Raw genomic sequence first — 26,852 nt, 5'->3', positions numbered from 1 at the left:
TAGAGCATGAAAGAACACTAGGACACGATGATGATGAAGATGGTGGGTGCCTGGAAAGTGAGTTATGGTGAAGATTGGAAAATAACGGCGGCTTCTTATTATGTCCAGAATGAAAGAAAAGCAGAAGAGAAGCCGAGAATGCGAGAACAGACACATTTAATTACAGGGACGGGGTCACAGGAGCAGGGTGGGGTGGACTGCTGCACACCGGGGGTCTCATTCCACATCTTGTGTGTGTGTGTGTGTGTGTGTGTGTCCCACCTGAGGGCAGGAAGACTAACCAGAATTGGATAGATTTTACAAAGACTTTAGAAATTCACAAATTAGCCACCATTACGTCACATCCCCCTTAATCTCTTGTGCAACTGCCACTCCCTGAAAAATATTTTAGTTTTTCTTTGTTATTGTATGCACATTATCAATCAATAACACTATAATCATATCGACACTAGGCTGCTTTAATTGTGAAGTGTGGGAAGCCTCAAGTGAACATTTTATTGTGTTCTTTAGTAGTGGATATAAACCTGACACATGAAACCCTCTCAGATTTGTTCAGTATTCTTTACACCCAAAACACGAACCTGACAACATACACTTCCTTATCTACTGTATGAGCTTTGCAGCTGGAATAGTAATGGCATTGTTACTGTGGTTACCCTCTATAATTTGCAGTGCAGGTGAGGTGTCAGCTGGCCAATCAGGCTCAGGCAAAGCTGCTGCCATGACAACCGCTTGTATGTTTGTGTGTGTCTCTGTTAGCTCTCTTTTGTGTTTGTAAATATCCGAGGCTGTAATTACTTCAGCTTTTGACTCAAAGGGTGAAAGTTGGCAGGTTTATGGAACAGCAAATGGTCGGCTGCAGATTATGAATATTAAAAGTTGTGTGAAACATTTGCTGATTATTACATTTTCCCCATCGTCTATTCAGCGGATGTTTAATAGTCTTTTAGTCACTTTCATGTTGATGTCTGTGTGTACATGTGTGCACATACGCAATTTAAATATTGCTGTCTGACCAACCTTGATGTTTATACAGTATTAGTATAAAGGCTTGAGAGCATTTGTTTAATTACTGTATGCAGGATTTACTTAATTCTGATGAATTTGGACCTAGAAGACGAGCAAAATGTGAGGATTATTTTTTTCTACTTAATTGAAAAGTGGGCATTGTAGAAATGGTAGAGAATGAAACAGGGGAGTACGACATGCAACAAAGGTAGGGATCGAAACTGATGTCGCAACATGGCATGTGTTATAAACGGTTGTACACCAAGGTACTCGTGGCTTTTGGATTTGGCTAGTAGTGCTGTGAGTTAAATAATTAAAATAGGGAGCTAAATCAATTTAAAATATTTTTCTATTCAACTTGGGACATTTTGAGGATTTAAAAAAAAAAGTTTTACCATCCCACAGTTAGTTTGTCGAATGAATTAAAACGTGATTTATAGACAGCATCTCGCCCCCTTACCCAATCGTTACTCTGGACATACATAGATATACTCTCATTACCATATATCCATTAGGAAAATTTAAAATGTGTAGAAATGTTGTATTACTGAAATAAAGTTATGAATAAATGATTAGATATGCGAACAGGAAACACAGTAATGGTAACATAAAAGTAGAAGGAGCTAAGATAAGTACAACATCATCGTCACTCAATTGATAAAATCAGTTGATAATAAATTAATAAATTACATTTTGATTTATAACATTATTTCTAATAATTTCCAAGTAAGTTTTAAAAAACCTGTGTGGTTTGGTACTAATTTCAGTTCATTAATTGCACCGCAGGTCAGCTGAACATGCATGCAAACAATTTAACAATAAAGTGTCCAAAATCAATGATGAATGAAAATGTGTTTTCATAGTTGGTAGAGACCAGAAACCGAGTTAATTATATTAAGGTAACTTCAGGTAGACACAAACTCAACTGCAAAATAATTGTAATGTTGCTCCTTAACTTCTGGATGTGAAAATAAAAAAATAATAATAATAATCAAAATATAATCTTAAAAGTATCTGAATTTCGTGTTCACTAATAGTTTCTGCTGCACCCAAGAAGAAAAACAATCAGTTATTTGAGCCTTTATGAGTTAAATCCTTCCATAAGATCAACAGCTTATCTTAAATTAGTGAACGAAAACACTGATGGTATATTTCCTTCCTAGAAACAAGAACATTACAGACCATAAAATAAAGTGCTAATGACACATTTTATCAACTACAATCTCCATTGTATTAAGTAGACAAATAGTTTCAGGGCTAAAACAAGCGTTGTATGTGGAAAAATAAAGATTAGCAATCTGCCCAATAATATTGGATGCCTGTTTGTGTCTGTATGCGTGTGCATGGTTGTGTGTGTAAGTGGGTATTCATTAGTGTGTGAGCACTGAGGGGAAATTCCTCTCTCAGGGCTGGGAGTTCTTCCTGTCGTAGAGCTGTGTTTTTACAGCCTGGCTTTGCCGGGATATCCTACCCTGCCCATGTCTGAGAGAGGGAGAGATGGATGGAGGGAGGGATGGCAGGGGGGAGAGCGAGGGGCACCAATAGGGGGTGGGGATGGAGAGGAAGGGGTCAGGCTGAGAAACTGGAGGAGCGAGCCGAGAACAAGGTTTTAGAAAAAAAAACTTTAATAAAATAGAATTTCACATGCCATCACAAACATCTGCACAGTGGTTTGAATGAGCTGCTGTAATCCTGAGATTTAGCTCTGTTAGATTGATGTGAGGCTTCAGGCGAAGGGACAGGCCGAGACGTCCAGAGAGCTTGAAGACATGGAGGACTTCAGGATTAATGCTCTTGTTTTGATGTTTGATCTCTTGTTTTTTGGGAAATCCCTCTTCTCCCCGGCCATGCCAGGCTCAGATCTGCACATCTATCAGAATGACATCTGACTGAAAATGTTGTTGTTTCTGTAGAGGAGTGGAAACTGTTTAGATAGAGATACAAAAGAAACAGACAAGAAGTGCATTGTTTGGATGTCGAGAAAATCAAATGTAGTCTTAAAAATATACTTTCACATATTAGCTACAGTCAGGTGCTTAGCTGATGCACATGATTGTTTTCTTGTTTGATAATATGCATCTCTTCTTTCAGTACAAACTCCTTTTTAGACAGTCAAAACAACTACAGTAGGTTATGAAAATGCGTGCCACACATTGGTATACAAAATGTTAAACTTTTTAAGATTATACAGTGTTTAAACAGGAGGTGTACTAGACTATTTCCCTCATTCTGTCCCCAGATTTGACTAAAAGTGCACACCAGAGTTAAAGTGGTTTTCAACCCGTTTCTCCACAGCAGACGTGTTGATTTTCTGAACACAGGTGTAACTAATTAACTAATTATGCATGCTGCATTGCTTTGCTTTGTAGCTGCAGCAGAGCACATCGTTAATGTTATTAGTTACACCTGTGCTTTTCCTGCTAATACAAGCCAACATCTCTTTTCAAAATGGTCCATAAATCTAATTCATTTGGGAACAATAAAGAAACATCAGTGCTTTCCGACAGAGTAGAACGACATTTAATGTACAAAATGGACTTGAAAACAGGTGATGGTGATCAACATGCCAGGCCTTTCAAACACATGAAAAAAATCAGCTGGCAGTATATATCAGAGCTTTGTCTCTTTTGGTCAACAGGAACTAATTATAAAAAGATTTAAGATATATTCTCGTCTTTACTTCACTCAATTTTCATTCATTAGGGGAAAACATTTCCAGAAGATAAAATTCATTTAGAGTCCATTTTACATCTTATATTCTCATTACATTTTGAAAGTGTATTCCAATTTTGTGAAAATGTCCACTTCACTCAGTAATGATATTAATGTGAATGAGTCACGCACAATAAAGCATGCCCTGACCTTTTTGTTTGTAGCATTGGTGATTAACCAAACCTCAATGTTTAAAGGTTCCTTGGGTTAATTTGACAGCGGCAAGTCACAATACCTACTTTTTTTAATATAGTGTGAGTGAGGACATACATTTTTTGGGGACAATATGCTTCTTATCACAGAAAGGACAATTCCTCAATTTTCTCTATGATAATCACTCCCCACACATACAGTACACACAATTTCCCATTATGTAATTTCCCTGCTGTCATCATTTTAGCCATTATCTCCACAACAGTGAGATGTTGTTCGAACCATAAAGAGGAAAAAACATCACTTGGTCGTTGAGTGTGATCTTATCAGCTTGGTGATGTTTGCAGTCTGATTTTCCTCTCCCTTGACTTTGCCTTTTCTGGCCTCTAATGGATGCAGGTCTCTCTGACCCGTCACACGCTGTGATTGCAAAACAAATTGCTATGGTGTCCGTGTGAGTGTGTTTTGGAAAGGTTGTCAGGAAGAGTTTATTGTGGGTAATGCTCTTAATCTTTTTACAAACATATTCTGAGACTTATCAGTCATTGTTGTTGTGATTTTAACTTGGTAACCATGTCATACAGGACGCTCAGCCCTGGCAGCAGGGCTTACCATAGATACACCCTTCCTGTATTGATGATATGTCATAACTTACCTGGCAATGTACGCTGAATAGGAACAAGAAAAAGAAAAGCATAAGGCTCTGGACTTCCCACAGGTCTTAACCTGCCGAAACTGTTAACTGGGGGTCAAGCAGAGAGAAGGAGAGGCACACACGGTGGATGGAAGGAAGGGTGAGGGAGAGGGAGGGCGATTGGAAAGATGATAAGGCTAAGAGGTCTGTGGGCAGGCAAACAGTGAGGTAATGCTGTGTGTGCATTTTCTAGTAGTGGACAGTTCATCATAGCCAGTCTGATGCCAACAATTGCTCCAACTCAAACAGCATTTTTGAAGGTTTGAAAATGAAAAAGATATCTGAGGGTTGGTGAGTTAGAAAGAAGTGAGCTCGCTAGACTCTGGATTCTCATATCTGTTCGAGTGGCATTGTTGGAAATCTAAGCGGCAGGCTTTTACAGAAGAAAAAGTTCTGGATGATACACCACCTAGCCACTGACGTTGAGAAATGCTATGTCGGAGTACTCTTTTAAAGTTAAGACGGGTGTATTTTTATCCGGTACAAAAACGTATTGCTTATTTAGATGTCTAGGTTTTGTTTCTCAACATTTCTCATTGTTTTATTTAATAACTGTTTGATTCCTTAAGGGAGCAAAGATTCGAGTAGATAGTCTAAAGACATATATTTCTCTATCTTTTTTTTATTGAGTTTTTTTCCGTCTTTGTGCCTTGTTTCTAATCTCACCCTAATACTTATCTCACAGCCCGTTGAGGTTCGTCTTATGTTTAAATGGAGGGACTGAATGAAATACTGTACCTGACTATTTAGTAAATATCCATCTGCATCACTATCAGCTACAACAGTGTGTTCACAGCTATTAAAGTCCTTTTACTTCTGGTACAACATTAAACTTCTGATTGTAATCTAATGTGATTATAATTGACTGCAAGATCTCGCAGGGTAATGATGTAAACCTTGAATACTAAACATTATTTCAGGGGAGACTTAAAGCAGAATGTTAATGTCTGCTGCCGGAGCATTTGCGTGCTACCTGCTGTCTGCCGACCTTAATGAACCGCCTGCTGCCAGCACGTCTCATTATCTCTGTGACTTCTCTCTGTGTGTGTGGGTGTTCTTCCACTTCCCCTCTAACTCTTTTCTTATCTTGTTAGCTCTGTTGTCTTTTGTACTTTATTTTTATCTCATCATCTTTTTGTTTCCCCTACCTCCGATCTCTTTGTCCTCCATTGAATATCTGAAAATCTGACAAACTCCAGGAGTCCCGCAAATCATTATTCTACTGCAGCTGCCACGGCTTCACTTCTCCTCTGCCTTTCTTTGCCCTGTTTCTTTACTTACTACCTACATAATTAACCTTTTCTTACCCCTTTTCTCAGTTATTTTACTCCTCCTGTACAATCACTGTGCTCACCGCCCTATCTGTTACAGGACAGATATGCTGGATGAACCTCCAATTTGAACAAATCCCTGACTCAGTGTTTCTGCACCACCAATTTTCCCTCCTCTAACGTTTTACACCTTCGCTTCAACCCTTCATCTTCACTTTCCCTTTCCCTCTTGGCATGGCGCCACTTTTCTCGCCTCTAGTTACGGTAAGCGTTGCTACTGACCTCCGTAACCTGCCTCCAAATCTCTCACTCTCCTCCTGTGCCCCACACCTGCGTCCTACAGCATCTGTTTCTTCATCCTCCTCTCCTCCCACTCATACTCCCTCTGGCAGTATACACTCTCCCAGCAAAGACGTGACCACACATCCATGCAACCCTTTAGGAGAAATCTTACCCACAATGGTAGAGCGATTGCATGGCAGGCCTGATGCGTTTCACGGAAGGAATGGAAGCATGGAGAGAGAAGGAGTTGAAGGGGAAAGTGTTGGTGTGAATGATTAATTTATGGTCCATAATAGGAATTTATGTATAAAAAAAGAGACAAAAAAAACACCTGTCCTCTGTTATCCCTCCAGAGTGTGATATCTCTGTTAGCCCAAAGTCATCATTTGAAGATGTCCAGCTAATGCCTGAGTCCTCTGCTTGTTTACTGAAGGATGAATTTAAATGGAAACTTTATCATTGCATAAGGCTTTGCATTTTAACACAATGTATAGATTTAGTCATACAGGCTGTTTGGCAATACCCTGCCACTTTTATCCAGGGTTAACTTGCATGCAGAGTAAAAAACAAGATAAAGCACTCAGCATCTCCAAGAGTGTGTTCGTAACATTGAACAGGAGTTTTCTGGACGTCCTCGTTCACCACATTGATGTAACGGTTCATTTCTCTCTGCATGGCTGCAGCTCGAGGTTTTCTTGAATCAGCACACAGCACAGCCTCGACTTGATCGGACAGTGAATCACTTCTTTTTTTCAGAGCTTAGGGCAACGATCGAAACACACTCAAACTTGAAAACACATTGATGGAAATAAACTAGGTTAACTTACTGCAGACTTCTACTGTGCTTCAGTATATCCATTCTTATGCTAATTTACATTTATGTTAAGCTAACACTGCATTTATTTCAAGGCGTACGTTACCCACTACCTTTAGGATAATTAAATGTTATGTGTATGATCATGTTTTTGAATATGATTCATTTGTAGAGAAGAAACGATGCATAGTAGCTGTATAAAATTGGAGTGTTTCACTTGATGGATAAATAAAGGAATGCTTGTTATCTTTCTGTACCTCGATAACTGCTGCTCACACGTTATTGTATCAGTACTTAAATATTCAATAATATGAATAGTATAACATTCCTTGTGCAGTTTTATGAATATGAGTATTTTATAGCCTACATTTCTACTTTCAATTAAGTAAAATATCTCCACATTGCTGCCAACAATGATTTTCAGTGCTTTATTTTCATTCACCTATTGCATTATGTATAAAGGAGATTATGCATTATGCATTTCAGATTCAATTAGTTACAGAGGTCATGTTGCGACACTTACAAGTGAATAAACTCTGCATAAGCTTTCCATTTGTAACCCCCTTACATAAATATCATTAATTTTCATTTAATCCTAGATATTTTAAACTGTGGAATGTTTCTTTCAGTTATTAGAAAGAGCCTTATTTATGAAAAGGTAAAAAAACACAGCTCATCTCTATGGCTTTTATCAACAAAAAAAGCAGAATTGATTTGTGATACAATACATGTATGTAGTAATGATTATCTCTCTGTGTTTTCTTTACAGAAGTCCTTCTCTCTGGTGCTTGAGGCTCTGGACTACGACAACGACACGTCAGAATCAGGTGAGACGGCAGTGTGTGTGTGTGTGTGTGTGTGTGTGTGTGTGTGTGTGTGTGTGTGTGTGTGTGTGTGTGTGTGTGTGTGTGTGTGTGTGTGTGTGTGTGTGTGTGTGTGTGTGTGTGTGTGCACGTGTGTGTTATGCCTTTCTATCTTAAGCTAGAGAAAAGGTTAAAAGTGAGGACGGTTCAATAAAGCAATAATAAGCTTGACATTTTCCAGCAGAGCATGGAGAATGAGAAGGATGTATATTCTCCTTGATATGAAGTTTGAAGGCCATTTACTTTCTACTTTGTAATTGATCTATCAACAACTCAGCTACTTAGATGTAACGGCGTCAAAATTGAATTTGGAGAAATAGGTTTAAAAAGTTGGCTGGCTTTATCTCAGTCATGGAGGTGTGGTTTTCAACCTGTTCTATGTTGCTGTTTTTTATTCCATTTTCTTTTGCATGTTACGTTTTATATTGTAAAACAGGATTCAAAACGTTTAGAAATGATACTTGCCTGCCATTTACAAGTTTGGTTGACGACAGGCAGCAATTCAATCAAGGCGAACAACACACAAGTGCTTGTTTACAGTATGTGCGGTTCAACATGGTGAAACAATGTGAAAATATCCCAGAAGGTCTGTTTTCCAGACCCTTTAATCTCCTGCTTGTCTCCTTGTTGTCACTCCTCATAATCGGGAAAAGCTGGCTTGACAGGGAATGTGAGCGGCATGCTATATAAAGCACAACACAGACACACATACACACAGACAGATGTTACTACGCCTTCCTCATTCCTGTCATGCCACAGTCCTCTCTTTCATCTAACCATCCTCTCAGCTAGTCATATCTAAAAGATGGGTGAGATAATGAGAAACTGAGAACCGTCCCTCTCCTCTGTGTTCATCTCTCCTTCACTCTGCCCTCCAGAGCTTCTCTTACATCTTGTTTGCATTATCTGTCGTTTCCACCTGAGCTCCTGTCAGTCTTTACATTGGGTCTAAAGCTGTTCTTTAGGCCTGCGGCTTAGATCAGCCCAAACACGGCCATCCTGTCGCAGGCTGACTGGACTTATCAGGCCCTGCTTCTCATCATGGAGGATTACCATGCACAACTGAAACAGTCCCTGGAAATAGTGTGAAAATAAGATGTCCTTTACGCACCGACAGTATGACCTTCTGTTAGTTTTGTTATAATAACATGTAGCCGGTGTTAATGTGCAAGGGCGTACCTTGACCATTAGATCATAAATGTATTGTATTACAGTTTTGGTCCTCACTTTATTGGTTATGATAACATTTGACTCCCCAATTGCTAGATCTAAGAAACCACAAGCGACAGTTCAGCCAGATTATCCAAATAAGGCCATCTGAATTGTTGCTAAACACAACCAACCCTCAGTGCATGGGAAATCTGTTCTAAGTCACTTTCACTTTTACTTCCATAAAGGTTTGGCTAACCTATGGCACACCAGACAAAATTTACAAAAAGAACACCTAACCACAACTAACACAGTCTACTATGGCAGTCCGGTAATAAATCTTACATTCATGAAGGTTGTAAAGTTATGACGTCATGATCATTTTGAAGCTTATGGTTTGTTGTGCATTTTAAAAGGAGGTTTTTCTTCAAGTCACTAAAGGATATTAGAAAGTGGCTAGAACATGTACATTTTCATAGTGTATCGTGATACTTGTCTTGAATAGTAAACCTGTCAATATGAAGAGAAATGTGTTTTATGTTGCAAATTGCAGCTTGCATGCGGCAAAGGTGATGAATCTGCGCCCTGCAGGTTTGTCTCAAACCTGTCTAATCGTCTGATCTCTTGTGTTTTTTGCCTATTCTGAATTCCTTTCAGCAGTGTCACTGCGCTCCCAGAACCCAGCATTTAAAGGTAACCCGTAAAGTTTTCTTGTAAAAAAACAAGCTTATTGATCACTAGAATTGTGCCATTGTGTTTGTCTAACTTGCATGTCACTTATCATAAAATATTTGTAGGTCTGACTTTTGGAAACAAAAATTGAAACATACATTGCTAGCAGCCTTCTTATTTGAGTTTGTTGGTGCTACATAATTTACATTACCAAATGCTGATAAATTGATAAGCATATGATGTGACTGTTACGTACAAGGATGCTGATTTACAGTATGTGTGTGTGCACAAGATAATCATTGCTAGTGGTCAAAGACTCCAAAGACTGCTTCTATGTTCTTCCTTTCTGCTCGAATATTTATTGGGTTGTTTTGAGTGCAAATTTGCTGCTGTGTTCACCCATGATTCAACTGTATTGATGTAACACTCACAGGCAAAAAATTACCACCCTCACTGGACAAGAAGTGAAATTCAATATCAGAAGCGTCATAAACAAGACCGACTTGTTTATAAAACTTATCTATAGACACTTGTTCGGACTTAATGCTTTTATTTAGATGAGAATGATTCCAATCAGGACATCCTAGATTTTAAGATTAAAACAAGACTGCTCTGAGAATTATCCACATAAATTAAAATGGGGGAGATACAAAAACTATCCAACTGATATATGAGCTTCCTAAGGTCTTCTGTATTGATTTGTTGCTTCAGATGATGTGGAATACCAAGTCAAAAGAAGGCGTTTTCTCTCATGCAGTGTTTTTCTCTGCCACTTTCAATAGCAGGATTTCATATAGCAGCAGGCAGTAAGTAAGCCCAGGGAAAGGGATTTAAATCCTCTTGCTACCTGCTGACACAATCTTGTCAGATTTTCTGTTGTGTGTCATTTCAAGAGTTTCTTATTGCTTTTTTTGTCAGCAAATGTTTGTGCTTCACTTTCTGTTAATGTACTTGTTGGGCACTTGTTATTGTGCCATTTCTTCTCACATCAGAGATAATCAGGCAGTAATATACCGTCCCTACTGTTCCCGCTGATAATGGTGATAATGTTTATTACCCTCCTCTTCTTTTCTGTCAGAGAAAAGGTGACAGGGAAATTAGCCCTTTGACATGTGAGATAAGGAATAAAATAACAAAATAATGCAACAGCTGAGCTAACAGAGCGCTCGGCGTCTGCTCTATTCCCATTCCTCTTTAACGCTCTTAAACACACGCACACAAACACTCTCTTTCACACACACATTTACAGACACACACAAATGGACACACACACATGGGCCAATATGTGCCCCTGTTTTCATTCCTTTGTGTCAAACCACAGTGATCTCATCCCTCCATCAGGCAGTTTGCTATGTGTGTGTGCTATTAGCTGCCTCCCTTCCTCTTTGGCTCTGTTTGCCTATGTCTGACACACACACACACACACACACAAACACACACACACACACACACACACACACACACACACACACACACACTCAGACACACACACACACACACACACACACACACACACACACACACACACACACACACACACACACACACACACACACACACACACACACACACACACACACACACACACAGAGTGCCTCACTTCCAACAAGGCTTAATTTTCTGCATTACTATCTAACAATCTTTCCCTTTATCCTCACCACCATCTCTTAAATACACACATGAATACATTGAGACCCACAGATATATGCACTGCACACATATTCTCGGTGCTTTGTGTGTGTTAATACCCTGTCAGAGGAGATTATAACTTAGTTGGGGATGACAGCGCCTCTGGGAAATTCCCCTCCGGTAGTCGTCTGGACCTCTCTGGTGTTCAGACTGCCCTCTTCTCTGCTGACCCCTAAACCTTTTCTCTGGTCATATAGTCTGCTCCTAGTCTGCATCGCTTATGACACTCATACTGTTTTTCAGTTTGCTTCCTGTATTATCTGTATTTTGTCAAGTACTCTGATATTGTCGAGGGTATCCTTATAAATTCTGGGCTCACAGTAGACGATAACACTTTGACCTGTCCTCAGCTAAATGACTGAAACCACGTTTATTTGCATATACAAAATGACACTCTTAAATAAAGTGATGTGTTCCAATTATTTTCTCAAAAGGCTAAGCTGCACTAAAAAGGCACTTGAAGAACAGAGAGCTCCTCCTCAATTGGTGCTCTCATTGTAGCTTTTAACAACTTAAGAGCCAGGTATTTCGCTCCGTAACTGTTGACCAAACAGAGCTTTAAGGAAAGTGAATACTATTCTTACATTTGCCAGAGGCCAGAAACTCGACTCCAATTGATAATATGTCAGTGTTGTGTATACAAATGTTCTTCTGCAGGTTAAACAAAATATCAAATAATGGTGGCTCATGTGTAAATCTGAAAAAGTATTTTTCTTTCATTTCTCCTCCTTCAGGTCAGTTGATTGAGCGAGTCCTGCTCTCCTCCATGTTAAATCCCAGTGAACAGTGGCAGACATACCATCACCACGGACGGCCTCTCAGTCTAGAATACCGACTTCGCTTCCGCTGTGATTCAAACTACTACGGACCCTTCTGCAACAAGTTCTGCAGGGCCCGCGATGACTTCTTTGGACACTTCAACTGTGACCCCAGCGGCACCAAGGTCTGCATGGAGGGCTGGACGGGACCAGAGTGCAAAGAAGGTGAGAGAGTGCGTAGCTACATGAGAAGGCACATCAAGATGTTTTCAAGCTTGTTCGTGATTGAAGAAACAAAATGTAACATGTTAATCAGTGGGCTGGTGCTGGAAGATACATTCATAACCTTTGTGCAAAGCCAGGCTTGCTGTTTTCTCCTGTTTCCACACTCTGTGCTAAGCTAAGCTAACCTCCAGCTGTCACTAGTTTCACATTTACTATACAGATGTCTGCCTGAACTCTGTTTTCTCAAAAAAAGCAAACACACTGTGTACTAATCAAGAAATGTCTCGTAAAAAAAACTATTCAGCAAATATTTTCCTCAGGATGACTTGAGGTCACTGGTGAGAAAAAATAGAAATTGTTTTCGCTCTTCATTTATTTTCCCAGGGATGGACGGGGGTTTCCTCTCCTTGCCAATGTTTCTTAAGAGCTTTTTCCATGAGGGTATCCTTGTTTTCTCTTTTGAAGTAGACCCATGAACAAATGAGAATGAGCTTGAAATGTTCTCACTTTCAAAACACTTTTGGAACCAAAAACAGAAGAATAGGCAGACATAAGTACACAGATCTATGTTAATATTAATAAAGACAGCCTTTAGGACTCTTTACACAGAAACGCAGCTGTACTTCAGTAAATATGTGCCAGTTAGCTTCAGTGAACAGTATGAGCGTGTATGTGTGGAGTATTCTCTGTCTGTCTGTGACTCATCAGCTGGATGACCTCGCTGCGTGACCTCGAAGCGCTGCCATCATTTAGTGATGGTAAAAAGTGAATAGAGGAAACCATGTGGAAACCATAGGAACCCTGAAGGACACGGGGCTAGTTTACTGACATCCTGCAGCTTTGTCCACCCCGTCCGTGTCTCACTTAGAGTGACTTCCCACTCAGCAGGTCCCTGATTGGACAGCAGTGAGGCAGGAAGCCTGGAAACTGCAGTCGGGATCCATCTGTTACCCCCTGCAGTTACTGACAATGATGACGTTCAGGGACTTTCTCCAGCTGGAGACTTTAACTAGCTGAACTTTTCAAATGAATCACCTCAAAATCACATAAAGAGGTTATATTGAGATTTCCTCAAGATGACCAAACATCACCCATCTACTTTACATACTTACTTATCTCATGTTGCTCAACAAAGTAGGTGTCTGTTGATATTTGGGCTACTTTGTGTTGACGGGCAGTGATATTTATTACAGTGTAGATTATAGATTTGTATTGCTAACTTACTCAAATGAATTTCACTTCTGTTCCATTATGTTTTCTTGTCTGTAAGAGCTCTTCTTTTGTGTGCGCGCATGTTTTGTTCACAGCTGTGTGCAGGCAGGGGTGTCATCAGGCCCATGGCTCGTGTACGGCACCTGGAGAATGCAAGTAAGTCAACAAAATTGCTTGAGAAAACTTGAAAGTTGTAACTTACATTATGGACCTTTAAGGTGACACCAGGACCAAATGATATCGTTTCAAAGTTAATGCTACGATGTATAAAGTTTCATCGCTGTGATGTGATATGATGAAATGTGAGGTAGATTCATTCACTACCAGGTGACACCAAAATATAGCCGTTAACTACAGAAAAGTGTTATATTTCTAACCAAAGACAGTGATATAAAGCCTGCTTTAACTTTCTAAACTTTTTCTAAACTTCTTCCTCCTGTTATTCATACCAATAGCCATTCATTCTGCTTGAGCCAAAATGCAATATTCATATTATGTTGTTCTTGAACCTTAACCTGCTCTGAGAACTACCAAAGTTAAAAGCTGTATGTAACATATGACATGATCAATCTTTTGCAAGTAGCTTATACACAATTTAAACAGTTTCTTTCTGATGTAACCTACCCAGAACAGGATACGATTAGTGCAACTACTACAAGCAGCAATTTGAAGAAGGATCACAGGATCACAATATTCAATGAAAAATAAAAATATCACTCCATTATGAACAGTGATGGGCAAGTTACTTCCAAAATGTAATACAGTACATATTACTTATTACTGTCCTTTTAAAGTAATAAGTTACATTACATTATTACTGTCTCTGAAATGTAATGCGTTACACTACTTTTGCGTTACTTTGAGTTACTTTCACCAAAATAACCGCAAAAGTAGGGCTTTAAATGCTCAAATATAGTTTATTGCAGCTCATTAATTAAAGCTATCTATCTATCTGGCAGTACATGCTGAAAATTAGGGAAAGAGCTAGAAATGAAACTCATGCTCCGTTTAAGTAGGCTAAATAATATGTGACACCGGTAACATTACGTCGCTGTCTGTTAATAATAACATGCCCTGTAACCTGCTGCATATGAACGAGTCTCTATGGCAATGTTAGCTCACATTGTCATTGGTGTGTTAACGGGGATTTGGCTGACAAGCTTTCTAAAAGCCAACGATTCCACAGAGGACAGAGGCTGCAGATCTTCAACACTCCGCCACGAGTCTCTGAACTTCTCGGGGTTCAAGCAGCAGACCCAGAGAGAGTTACCTTCTGTTGCTTCGGTCTGAGCGCACTCCTTGCAAATCTGTTTCTGCAGCCCTCTTAACCAATAGTACACAGGCTTACTGAGTTACTATTCTACCCGCACAATTGTTTATCTGGTGTCGGAATGTCTCGTGGTGTTTGTGAATTCTTAGAAACAAAACACCACATCATTTCGGGTTAAAATGTGTTGTAACTGCGTTACTGAGAATTGTAACGGGTATTATATTACCCGCATTTCAGAAGTAATGCGTTATATTACTGCGTTACAGCAAAAAGTAATACATTACTGTAACTCTGTTGCTTTTGTAACGCGTTACACCCAACACTGATTATGAACAAAATACAATCAGCAGTGTCTGATGGAAATGGTTCAGAGGAGGATTTATCAAATCCCCTGAACGCAATACAAATAACCGTCTCTTTGCTTTTCCTCTGCAGGTGTCATTATGGCTGGAAAGGCTCTCTGTGTGATCAGTGTGTGACGTTCCCTGGCTGTGTGTACGGAAGCTGCAGCGAGCCCTGGCAGTGTGTGTGTGATGTCAACTGGGGAGGACTGCTGTGTGATAAAGGTCAGACATGTGACCCGTTATAAGTTTAATGTTTATAATGTACCAACATGGGATTAAAATAGAATTTCTTGATCTGTCTTAACTGCTTCTGATCAGTTTAACATCTGAAATACTGTATGTAACTGAAGTTGTTTTTATATAAGGGCATGTGGTGCTCATCTAAAGGCGTGTGCCAGCGTGGAAAATTAACTGTAGACACTAGATGCCAAAATATACAGCAAAATACAGGGAGCTTTCCACTGACACTGATAGGCTTGATAAGCATTTTGTTGAATTTATCAAGGTTTGAATGTAATGGATGTCTATTTACATGTAAAAATCCAAAGCTTCCCTACTGTAATGTAAACAATAACTGTTTATTTGATCAACGTAACATGAGAAACATAACTCAATTAGATTCATAACAGATGCTGGAATTGAATCTAGAATTGAATAGCAACAATGTGAACTGTTTCATCTGTGTAAAGATGAAGGATGTTTTCCCTTTATTGTTGTCAGGTGTGGTTCTTCACACACCTTCCCATGCATGGCCAACTGATCCTCTGCATGAGATAAGACACGGCTCCTCCTACAGGGCTTCACTTTCCATTCTTTTAACTTTTCCCACCACACTGTTGCAAAGTTCTTACAACATTATCCCAGAATACAACAGCCCACCTCTGTCCCAGTGTGGGAGCTGGGATCCGGAGCCCACGGGACGGTGCATTGTGCAAAGGAAAGGTGATAGCCTTGGGTAAGGTGAATGTGAGCGGGGCTGGGCTCTTACCTAGGTGGGGTCCTAAGCTGTTTCTGTGTAGTCGGAAAGGCCCTGTAGAGAGCAGTGGTTAGACAAAGAGACTGTGGGCTTGGAGAACATTATTAGAGAAAGCTTTAATCAGCCTCAACACTGGAGACAACAGGCCCTGCGGCTACTGGTCTGCACAGTCGGCACACTGAGCCGATCTGGATACACTTCAGCCTCTGTGCAGTGTCTGTGTTTGTGTGTACGTGCTCTGTACCTGAGACAAACCGAAATGAACTTGGCCACATTTGCATTCCTTTATCTTTTGTTACTTTTATAACAAACCTCAATCATACCTTTTGATGGTTTCAGATCTGAACTACTGTGGTACCCACCAGCCCTGTAAGAATGGTGGGACATGCACCAACACAGAGCCAAACGAGTACCACTGCGAGTGCCAGGAAGGTTTCAGAGGACGCAACTGTGACATTGGTAAGTGTAGCCTAACCAAACAGGGACAGCACCAAAATGTGAAATAAAATCCAGTTGATTTGTGTGCATAAATGACAGAAATGCTCTGATTCAAAAGGTATACCATTTGACCAAATGGTAAGGTCACATCTGTAAAATTAACAATACGAATACAACTCACGCAACGAATATATAAATAGCTGAACATGATTCATGACATATCATAACATAATATCATTGCATGCCAAATATTTTTTGCATAAGCCTATGGTGACACATTTTAAAACGTATTTATGATTTTGCAGAGGAGAAAAGAAAGTAGAAACATTTAGAAGAATTTGTCTAAATGTTGCTGGAAAGCCACCTTTATTTTTACCCGATAGACTGGCCCTTCAATATGAAGTCTGAGTACCTGTGTGGTTGTGCAGGGCCTTTCAACTTAATCTAAATTTCATCAGTCAATTTCTCGCCTCTCCTCAGTGGAGCATGCATGTTTGTCGTCCCCGTGTGTGAACGGAGCCACCTGTGTGGAGGACCCGACAGGCTTCAGCTGCACCTGTACCAACGACTGGACCGGACACACCTGCGCTGAAAGTGATTGAGACACACACACACACACACACACACACACACACACACACACACACACACACACACACACACACACAAACACACACACAAACACTCCCAAGGCACACACAACTCTGCGCTGGCTGGGCAGTGTCTGTATAAAAGCCAGTGAGTGACTCTAATCAATCCAACAGAGGAAGCTAAATTGGCCTGATCACAGACAGCAATCAGTTGTGTGTGTGTGTGTGTGTGTGTGTGTGTGTGTGTGTGTGTGTGTGTGTGTGTGTGTGTGTGTGTGTGTGTGTGTGTGTGTGTGTGTGTGTGTGTGTGTGTGTGTGTGTGTGTGTGTGTGTGTGTGTGTGTGTGTGTGTGTGTATTACCCAGATACAAGGTGGGGTGGAGCATTCTTAATCAAGTCTATTGATTTGTAAACAGGGTTGTGTGTGTTTTTTTATGCCAGTGAATTAAGGGTTTATTGTCCAGTGTTTTTGTATACAGATTCCTCCCGACTTTGAATCAGAATAGGTAGATTAGAGTTCAGAAATGTAAGCAGAGTGCGGCACAAGCCCCGGATTAGACAGGTGTGGCCGTAGGTCAGTCGATTGATGAAGTCCTTTCGTCCACATGTTAGGGTTGAGTAAAACATTGAACACTTCATTACTCTTGATGTAATGAAAAACAGTGGAACAAGAACTTCAATACAAAGCAGATGCTAATTACTTTACAGGTATAGGCTCCAATAAAAGAAAAACGTAGAAAAGTTGAAAAACTTTTAATTTCAGTGAAGTGGATACTATCAGTAAGACTTTTATCCCTCATGTGAGAAGCTGTGCAGCAACATCCTGTCCCTTGTGATGTGTGAGCATGGGAACGAAATATAAAGTTGTTTTGGGACCAAAGTGTCTGCCAAATTAATGTAATGTTATCAGATTTGTTTGGAAACTGAAACCACTACTAAACATTAAAACAATACACACTCGTGTTAAGAACAGGAATGACATGTTGTTGTTGTTGGCGTTTGTACTCATTAGTTGTCGTGACATGAGTTTGCTGTACAGACGCCTGCTGTTTCTCCTAAAAATATGCAGCGCTAGACTGTCTAACTCCGGTCATTACAAAGACTAAACCAGCTGCTCATAAAATGTAGTAATTCTCAGACACCACAATGACATTTTGAAATACAATCTGGTTCAAGAAAGATGAGAGTTTAACCGATACTGTATCACATGAGGAACTCTGAGCACTGATGTTTCAGATGGCAATCAAGATTTCATTCTGTATTTCAGCAAATATACTTATAGATTCCACAGTATTTATCTTTAGCTCAATGTGTATTTATACAACTGTATTTGCTGTGAGTTTGCTTGACTAATGTGGATTCTAAAACTTGGAGTGCAGAACTTTTACTCCTCTGGCAGTAAGAATAATTTCCATATGAGATTTGAACATTGAAACAGAGTAGCAGCTATGGTGAAAGCTAAGCTTCCAGAGTCGAAGATACAGATAGAAAACAAACTCTGCATTCAGAGGGAGGTTATAATCGTTAAAATGTCTGCAGAAAGACTTCAGGAAAGGGCTCAAGGGAACAGGGAGAGATGTGGTGCACACATGCAGGCAAACGTGTGACAGCGCCGAGAAGTAACAAAAGACACAAGATGAGACAGTACCCGTATACTTTAATAAACATAGAGCTTATCCTGAGAATGATAGGCTTAATCAGCATTTTGGAACTCAGTTAGCCAGGACTGAATGTAACGGATGTTTATTGCCATCTAAAAGTCCGACTTCAGCAATCATGCTAACAACACTGCCCCGAAACAGACACTTGGCCAGACTTTACAGCCTCAGAAGACAAAAACACAGCCTGATCAGGTTTGATGAGGTGTAAAGTGTATACATTTAAATACAACAGTGAATTTCCTTTTTTTAGTTGAAACTAAGAAGCACCTAGAATTCAAATGGGTAAAAAGTAGCTTTTAGATGCACATGCATTTTGAATATTTTTAAAGAAATGCATTAAATCACAATTTTTCACAGTAGGATTGACGTATGTATCACATTGAACAGCTTCAAACCTTGTGAGATCTCCTGATTCCATCTATTCAATCGTGAATCAGGCTGTGTGTGTGTGTGTGTGTGTGTGTGTGTGTGTGTGTGTGTGTGTGTGTGTGTGTGTGTGTGTGTGTGTGTGTGTGTGTGTGTGTGTGTGTGTGTGTGTGTGTGTGTGTGTGTGTTTGGACGATGCTACTGCAGGTGAGATTGGATCATCCAGGTTACAGTCTGTCAGAGCTGTGTGTGTGTGTGTGTATACAAGCAGCATCCCACATCTTCTGCTTTCACCTCGATCAGGAAACATAGCTTTGGCATGTCAACACTTTTATTACACAGGGAGAAATAAGACGAGGGACAAACAGAGGAATAAAGGAAGGGTTTATTTTTGCTCTTGTTATTTGTTGTTGGCTTGATTAACAGTCAGAGATGCGGTCTATCTCTGTCTCTGTGTGTGTTGTGGGGGTCTCTCTGGGGAATACACAGTGAGAGGATTGTCAGGCTTGCAGGGAATGACAACCATAACCACAACACAGCTCTGCTTTCAGACTTAGATTTATTTATATAACCAATATTAATTAAAGGCTTCTTTGTTTTTTAATGAATTCTCTCGTTTCTTGGCTGGGGTATTATTGCTCAGGGTGGGAGTCAGGGTCATGAGGATGGAAAATGGTTATTCTGCAGGGTTAGGTAAATGATGAAAGGTTGTGAGAGAGACAGACTGACTGAGAGATATATAGTATGGAGGCGTGCATGGGAAGAGTTATGATGGCACTACAGCACAAATATGCCATGTGTAAAAAGAAGTCATGCATGATTAACCCCTGAAATGAGCTCCTCTGTCTGTTTGTGTTATTTGTCCTCATATTTCTTTATCTGTATTTAATTCCTCGTCAGAGAAGTGGAACCAAGCGTTGCAGTTCCATCAGCCTATTTCTATTTCTCCCCGCCTCTGCTTTTTTTTTTTTATCCCATCATGCTTGCCTTTATTTAAATGCCCTCAAACCTCTCTCCTCCCTGGGAAAGGTTTGAGGTGACAGCCATGAACGTGCAGCAGATGATTGTATTTATCACTGTTTGCACAGAAACCAGAGCAGCAGAAGAGAGAATGAAAACAGGGCCTGCCATAGCATCCGCATACCAATGCTACAGATCACACATGTCCACATGGTGGCATCACACAGAATCAGCGACACACAAACTGCCTCTTTGATATTCACACACATATTCCCATTACACACACTAGTAATTCATGTGCTATGTTTTATCTTTCCAGTGGTGAGGCAGTGTGATCGGAGCCCCTGCGGCCGCGGAGCAACGTGTCAGGAGGCTCCTGGAGGTTACAGCTGTCTCTGCCCACCTGGATGGACCGGCAGGACGTGCCAACTGGGTCAGTTTTAAATGTATTATAGGCCAGACACATGTAGAGGGTCAATCAAGGTTCATTAAGCAGCTGTTGTGAATATAACCTAACTAGTTATTAATTGTTTTGTTTTCAAAAAGGTTTAGTGTGGACTTGGTCTATCCCAGTTTACTGGTTATTTTTTATTTTGTCATTTTGCATATATTTCCATATTATGAAATGTAAATGATTATCGGAAAATATATTGTTATTATTAGTGATACGTTATCGTGTGATTTTAATTTCAATCATATTTTCATGCCATAACATAAAGAAATATAGGGAAGGCAAGACATCAAAAAGCAAAACAGCAACGCAAATAGTGTTTTTAGTAGTGAAGACTAAGACAGTTAAATACCCAAAAGTATTTACTGCACAACAAGTACATACAATGTCCAATTTGAATCAAAGCCTCACTGATAACCGGCGAACAGACATTGGATTTGGTGTAAACGGATTTTATCTGAGTGTAATGCTTCAGGAGTTTATTGTTCTGCATAGGATTTTTTTAACGTTGATCATTTTTTATCATTATTTGTCACTGTGGTTGTTGATAGAGAGCTTTGTTGATGAGAAATCCAGATATTTTCCACCCTCAAAGGAATCTATTTAATCTGACTTTTCACACTGATCCTCTAACAAGCTTAATCATATTGAGCTTTTCTTCACAGCTGGTTTCAAAGGATGAGTGTGTTTCAATGAGCAATGCATGATTATGAGTCCTTTTGAAGTCAAATATGCATTTGAAGCACAAACTGAAGAGGGAGAAAGAGCCAACAGCATTTTAATTCTCCCATCAACCCATCCTGTAAATCAGTATTCTCTAAATGCACTGTCACGTCTCTTTGGGCCGCATTCGCTCATATTGACAAGTAGCCTATACTACCAGAGGGTCTTTGTGCTAGATTGTACATCATATGGAATGTGTAGGATCAGGTGATACACACACACACACACACACACACACACACACACACACACACACACACACACACACACACACACACACACACACACACACACACACACACACACACACACACACACACACTATAAAGAAGACATACCATATATATACACACAAAGAGTCTCCGGGGTTATGAAGCAAAATGTGAGACATATTTCAACATGACAGCTTCTCCCACTCCTCTGTTTTACAGTGGTGTGTCACTGTGACACTTGATAATCCCCCATAGTTCCACATCACAGGTCAGTAGCTCATAGTATAACACACTCTCACAAAAACACACATACACACACACACACACACACACACACACACACACACACACACACATACACACACAAACACATACACAAAGATAAAACTCTTAAAAGCCTGAGCCGAGAGGCAGAGCATCAGTAGTGCCTCCAATGGGAAAAGAGTTTCACTCCTTTATTAGCTGATTTATGTCCCCCCTATTTCTCCCATAGCAAGCTGGCTTTTCCCATAGATAACACACATGCACACACACACACACACACACACTGGTGCTAAATCCTAATAGGCCACTTAGCAACTGTAACAGGTTTAGATTACCTATAACTGACTGACTACTTCCTCCTTATTCATTCAGCGTTTCTCTCTAATCCTCTTCCTCCTGCTATCAGAGCCAAGGCCTCAGGGGTTCCTGGTTCTTTACACTCCCAGTACGACAGAGGGTGGGAATAGGCACACACACCCACACACACACACACACACACACCCAGCCACACACACACACACACAAACACACACACTTGTACAGCAGGGGGCTCTGCACATCAGCAGGGAAGATGTGAAAACTATGCTGCAAGGCATTACTTTGGATGTGCTGTGCATGTGTAAACATAGTATTCAATAAAACACCAAGCACTCTGTTCTCAAGTGCTGTTGTGCATCCTGCCCAGAAATTCTCCAGTTAATAGTTTATTCAAGCCTACACAAAATTGAATTTAACAGGTGTCTGAAGATGGTCGGGGTCCAGGAGGAGACATTCAGGATTAGATTCAGTAGTTTAATGGGATGCTTAATTTCATTTCAGGGAGAGATTTACAGTAATTAGCCTGGTGTTGTTTGTGAGTTCTACGACAGGATTAAATTGATTTCAGTTTAATATTAAGTTAGGTACATGTTGGCATACTGCAACTTCTGTCTTGTTGTGTCAAATGAGGAAGCTGCACTGAAATGTTGCATGACCGTGTAAAATTAACGAAGAAATGGTGCTACGTTTATCACTGGTTTGGATCAAAAGATGAAACGTTTTGCATCAAATCTTTTTTTGTTCTCTCCCTTTAGACACCAACGAGTGTGAAATGAGTATATGCGTCCACGCCCGCTCTTGTCGAAACCTGATCGGTGGATACCTGTGTGACTGCCTTCCCGGATGGACGGGTCCTAACTGTGACATCAGTGAGTTTAAAAGGGCAAGGAAAAGAATAAAAGAAATAAGAAGTGTTAGTCCTAGGGCGGTGAGAGAAAGATGAAAAGCCTCAGTGGATTGTGTTAGAAAAACAGTTCCCCTGCAGCCCAGGGACCCTGCAGGCTTTAGATCATTTTACTCCACACAGAGTCGTATTAATCATCTGTCACAGGGTATCGCTGCAATACACTTAAAATGTAACACTAAGAGTGAGTGAAGACTTGTTTTTACCAATATCTCCTGTATCTTCTTTGTATTGTTGTATAAAGGTGCAATCTTACATCCTGACAGTAATGCACAAGGTTATCATTGATGTTTTGCTCAATGACACATATATTGTTGTTAACAGTCGGCCTCTGAAAGACACATTCTGTCTCTGTGTGACAGGTTAATTTAGTGCGTCTGCTTTCTCTGCCTCCTAGGGAACAGCAGCTGTCAGGGTTTGTGTTTGAACGGCGGTCGCTGTGAGGTGAGAGTCCTACTTGACCTGCTTTTCTCTATTTGTCTAATTTGCCTGTCGTCTCTGCACATCAGTCAAAGCACGGACCTGCTTCTCTGTCTTCCCCTTCTTCCTTTCATATTCACTATTGTGTCACCTGTCTTTCTGTCATTTTCATTAGCTGTGCCATAAAATGCTTTTCCCCCTTTTTTATATAATCTTTGAAAATTATTGTATTTATAACATGTAGTCTATACTCTCCCTCATAGGACCAGGTATCAGGGTCCAGATGCTTGTGTCAACCTGGTTTCTTGGGGAAATATTGCCAAAATCACGACAGTCCGTGTGACAGTGCCCCTTGTCTGCATGGAGGACAGTGTGTGGAGAAGGATGAGAGGACGATCACCTGTAACTGTCCCACAGGATTTTCAGGATTCTTCTGCGAGGTTGGAAATTCTTCATTGATGTTAGCTTAAGGCTATCTTAATCTGAAGAGTAAAATCATCTTAGACAAACACTATAAAACCCTATAGAAATGTGCCGTGGAGGATGAGATCCAAGTTGTTTTCAATTTGAAAAATATATGTATCCTTGTTTTTAGGAATATTAATAAGATCTGTCACATTAATTATAGTTTGCTTCAAGGCTGGTATAAAACAGCGTAACCTTAGCTAAGGATCAACATTAAACCCTAATAATAGTCAAGAGGTTAAATAGTGAATACATAAAAGTTAACCTAATAGTAAGTTTAAAGTTACTCATCGTGTTGTTTTAGCAAAATCCTTAATAAATAATACAAAAATCCCAAAAAACATCTGCAATAAAAACGAGTACCATCAAATGATGCTCCAACAAAGGAAGCAACTTACAATGTTTATCTATTTTTGCTTTGTCACCGACCTGAAAAAAATAGATTAACAGCAGTTGTTTTCTTTCTCTGTGGTCTCAGATAGCGTTGGATCCATGCAATCCCAATCCCTGCCAGCAGGGAGTGCCCTGTCACAGCACAGAGGGCAGGTACACATGTTCATGCCCTGAAGGTTACTATGGTAATGAGTGCATGAGCCTAAAAAAACCCTGCATTGGTCAACACTGTCCAGGTGAGAAAACGATGTGAGTGTCTTAAAAAGTATACAGTCTGTATGGAGTCTGGTCTAAAGCTCTGTGTCTGCAGGTGCCATGTCTGACACGACTCACAGGGGGGTCAGCTTCTACATCATCCTGGTGGGCGTCATAACTTTAGTGACGGTGTGTGGCTGCGCCGCCTGTGCCTTCATCCTGTCACACCTTCATCGAAAGAGGAAAAAGCAGCAGGCCGTCCCACAGGAAGAAGGCATCAACAATCAGAGGGAGGTTGTCAACCTCATTAGAAACGTGGACCGTCCCGTTCCCCTCCTGCCCCCTGCTGCCCCACCAGCACAACCCCCAGCCCCTCCTGCTCCCATCTCACGTTGCTATGAAGAGATTGAACTGACACTGCCTCCCTCCCCGGCACCTTCACACCCGTCTCCAGCACTGAAGCCGGCACACGGCCCCAAACTGGACATTTCAAACCGGGAGAGGGAGAAGTTGAACCGCTTCCACTACACAGAAAACCAGGAACAGGAGGCCTGACATTTGAACTTCTGGGCCTCAGAGGAGCCTTTTTATTTTATTTTGTGTTCTTCGCAGTCTTTCGCGCACAGGGACCTGTTTCTAGATCCTTGCACTGTGTCTATGCTGCAGCCATGAAAAGGCGGTGACCCTATGACCTTTGTGTGATACACCTCAGGCTGCTAAGTAGGTGGGTCCAAAAATCTTTCCGTGTTGTCATCTCTGACTTTATTTACTCTGAGAAGCAGCATCATGTTTGACTGAAAAACTCATCACACTCTTGATTTAATCTGGAGTATTTAAGACTTGCCTCGCAGTGCCTGAAATGCTGTAAAGAGGAAACTGAGGAAGAACCTCTGTAGGAGCCTCTCACCTGTCTCCTGGTATATGATGCCATCTGATCGGTGTTCAGAAATATCGTGTTTCAGACTTCACAGACAGACAGAGAGATCAATGAATGGATGCTTATTTAACACTCAGTGTGTGTTTCTGTGTCTGGTTGTGTGTAAGTGTGTGTGAAAGAATTGATATTATGAGTGTGTGGGTGGGGAGGAAGGACAGTTCACTTCAAGAAAAGAAAACAAAGTTGGTATACTTGTCAAAGAGGAGGCATACTCCTGCTCCAAGGGCTTAAAGCCCATTTGTAAACTGTTTTAAAACTATACACTGTTGCCTGTATTGTCTCTGTAATGCTACAGTTTGTCAAAAATGTATGATTTTTTTTGTTCATACTTGTGTGTAAAATAGCTTTTTTTGTACATGGATATATTGTACATATTGATGCCCTTTTTGTACTGTGGTTTGGTCTGAAAGTATCACTGTATTGCTTTGCTCTGTTTGTCCCATTTCGCTTTCCATTTGAAGCAACCAGCACATGTGGGTTGTAATAAAAGTGCATTTACCAACCCTCTATTTTTTTTTTTACTTTAGCCATTAATCACAAGCATTAGAGTCACGGCTAGAGTCAAGTGTCAGCGCAGTCATACAGAGATGATTACCCAATGCCATTGCAGGAGTGCTCCTCACTGTCTTTATGCATACAACTCCTGATACTATGCTAACTTTGTTGTTTATATCATTGTTACGGCCCCTTACAAGTATATTTCCCAACGCAGCAGCAAAAAACATACTGCACTCCTTTGAAGTTTTCATTTTCTGTATTTATTAGCTGATAATTTAGGTGATTTGTGACAGTGCAACCTCTTTTAACTCACGGGACACAATATTTCAGCTGGTGATGCATGTGTAAATTTAGCAGAAAATACTTTGTGTTCACATAATAAATTAAAGCTGCAACAGATTTAGGGATACAGAATATTAAAAGTTAATTTAAAAATGATACGATGCTCTATATAGTACAAAATGCTTCTTACCTTCTGTGTTTGTGTCAACTTTTTGGATGTTTTGACGAGTTCTCTTGTTAAAATAGAAGTCAGAGGCCTAAGGGAAGATATGTCCTGACGATACCATTAGGATAAGGTCAGTGGGACACTCAATGCACAAGGTCTCTCTTTCTCTCGCTGACACACATTCACAAACAATGATGACAGTGCCAGTGAAAAATGTAAACCCTCCAGATTCACGCAAGTCAAAAGAGAGGGCCAGGACTCTCTTGAAAAAGAGATTCTTAATCTCAACGAGACCTTTCTGGTTAAATAAAGGTTCAATACAAGTAAATACAAAAACAACTGTGTCAGAAACGTGTCTGTTGTTGGAAAAGCGGTAAAACTTGTATACCTTCTTCTAACTCTTTTAAAACAGCTTTATAACATTTAATCACACATAAATAACAAACATAGAAAAGAAAACCTAAATCTGGTTTTGGACTTTAGGTAAACTCCAACCCAATTCATATTCACTACGTGCC

At 40.3% G+C, this 26,852-nt stretch overlaps 1 protein-coding gene across 3 annotated transcripts in view; it reads left to right on the top strand.

The window, feature by feature from the left end:
* LOC134879774 (protein jagged-1b) overlaps positions 1 to 26,410 on the top strand; it is a 38,510-nt gene extending 12,100 nt beyond the window's left edge. The window contains exons 3-15 of one of the 3 annotated variants that reach the window (XM_063906274.1): positions 7,704 to 7,761; positions 9,604 to 9,639; positions 12,042 to 12,290; positions 13,598 to 13,658; positions 15,208 to 15,338; positions 16,432 to 16,551; positions 17,011 to 17,124; positions 20,426 to 20,539; positions 22,830 to 22,943; positions 23,376 to 23,422; positions 23,662 to 23,838; positions 24,342 to 24,492; positions 24,567 to 26,408. In XM_063906274.1, coding sequence (XP_063762344.1) covers positions 7,704 to 7,761; positions 9,604 to 9,639; positions 12,042 to 12,290; positions 13,598 to 13,658; positions 15,208 to 15,338; positions 16,432 to 16,551; positions 17,011 to 17,124; positions 20,426 to 20,539; positions 22,830 to 22,943; positions 23,376 to 23,422; positions 23,662 to 23,838; positions 24,342 to 24,492; positions 24,567 to 25,006 — 1,812 coding nt within the window. In that variant the 3' untranslated portion in view covers positions 25,007 to 26,408. Of the gene's footprint in view, positions 1 to 7,703; positions 7,762 to 9,603; positions 9,640 to 12,041; positions 12,291 to 13,597; positions 13,659 to 15,207; positions 15,339 to 16,431; positions 16,552 to 17,010; positions 17,125 to 20,425; positions 20,540 to 22,829; positions 22,944 to 23,375; positions 23,423 to 23,661; positions 23,839 to 24,341; positions 24,493 to 24,566 lie in introns of all 3 variants that reach the window. The other 2 variants (XM_063906276.1, XM_063906275.1) reach the window with 2 other exon arrangements.
* Positions 26,411 to 26,852: the final 442 nt, after the last annotated feature.

This window comes from Eleginops maclovinus, chromosome 18 (genome assembly GCF_036324505.1).
Source record: "Eleginops maclovinus isolate JMC-PN-2008 ecotype Puerto Natales chromosome 18, JC_Emac_rtc_rv5, whole genome shotgun sequence".
In the NCBI taxonomy this organism is placed as follows: Eukaryota; Metazoa; Chordata; class Actinopteri; order Perciformes; family Eleginopidae; genus Eleginops; species Eleginops maclovinus.
This window is presented reverse-complemented; position numbering and strand designations above follow the sequence as displayed.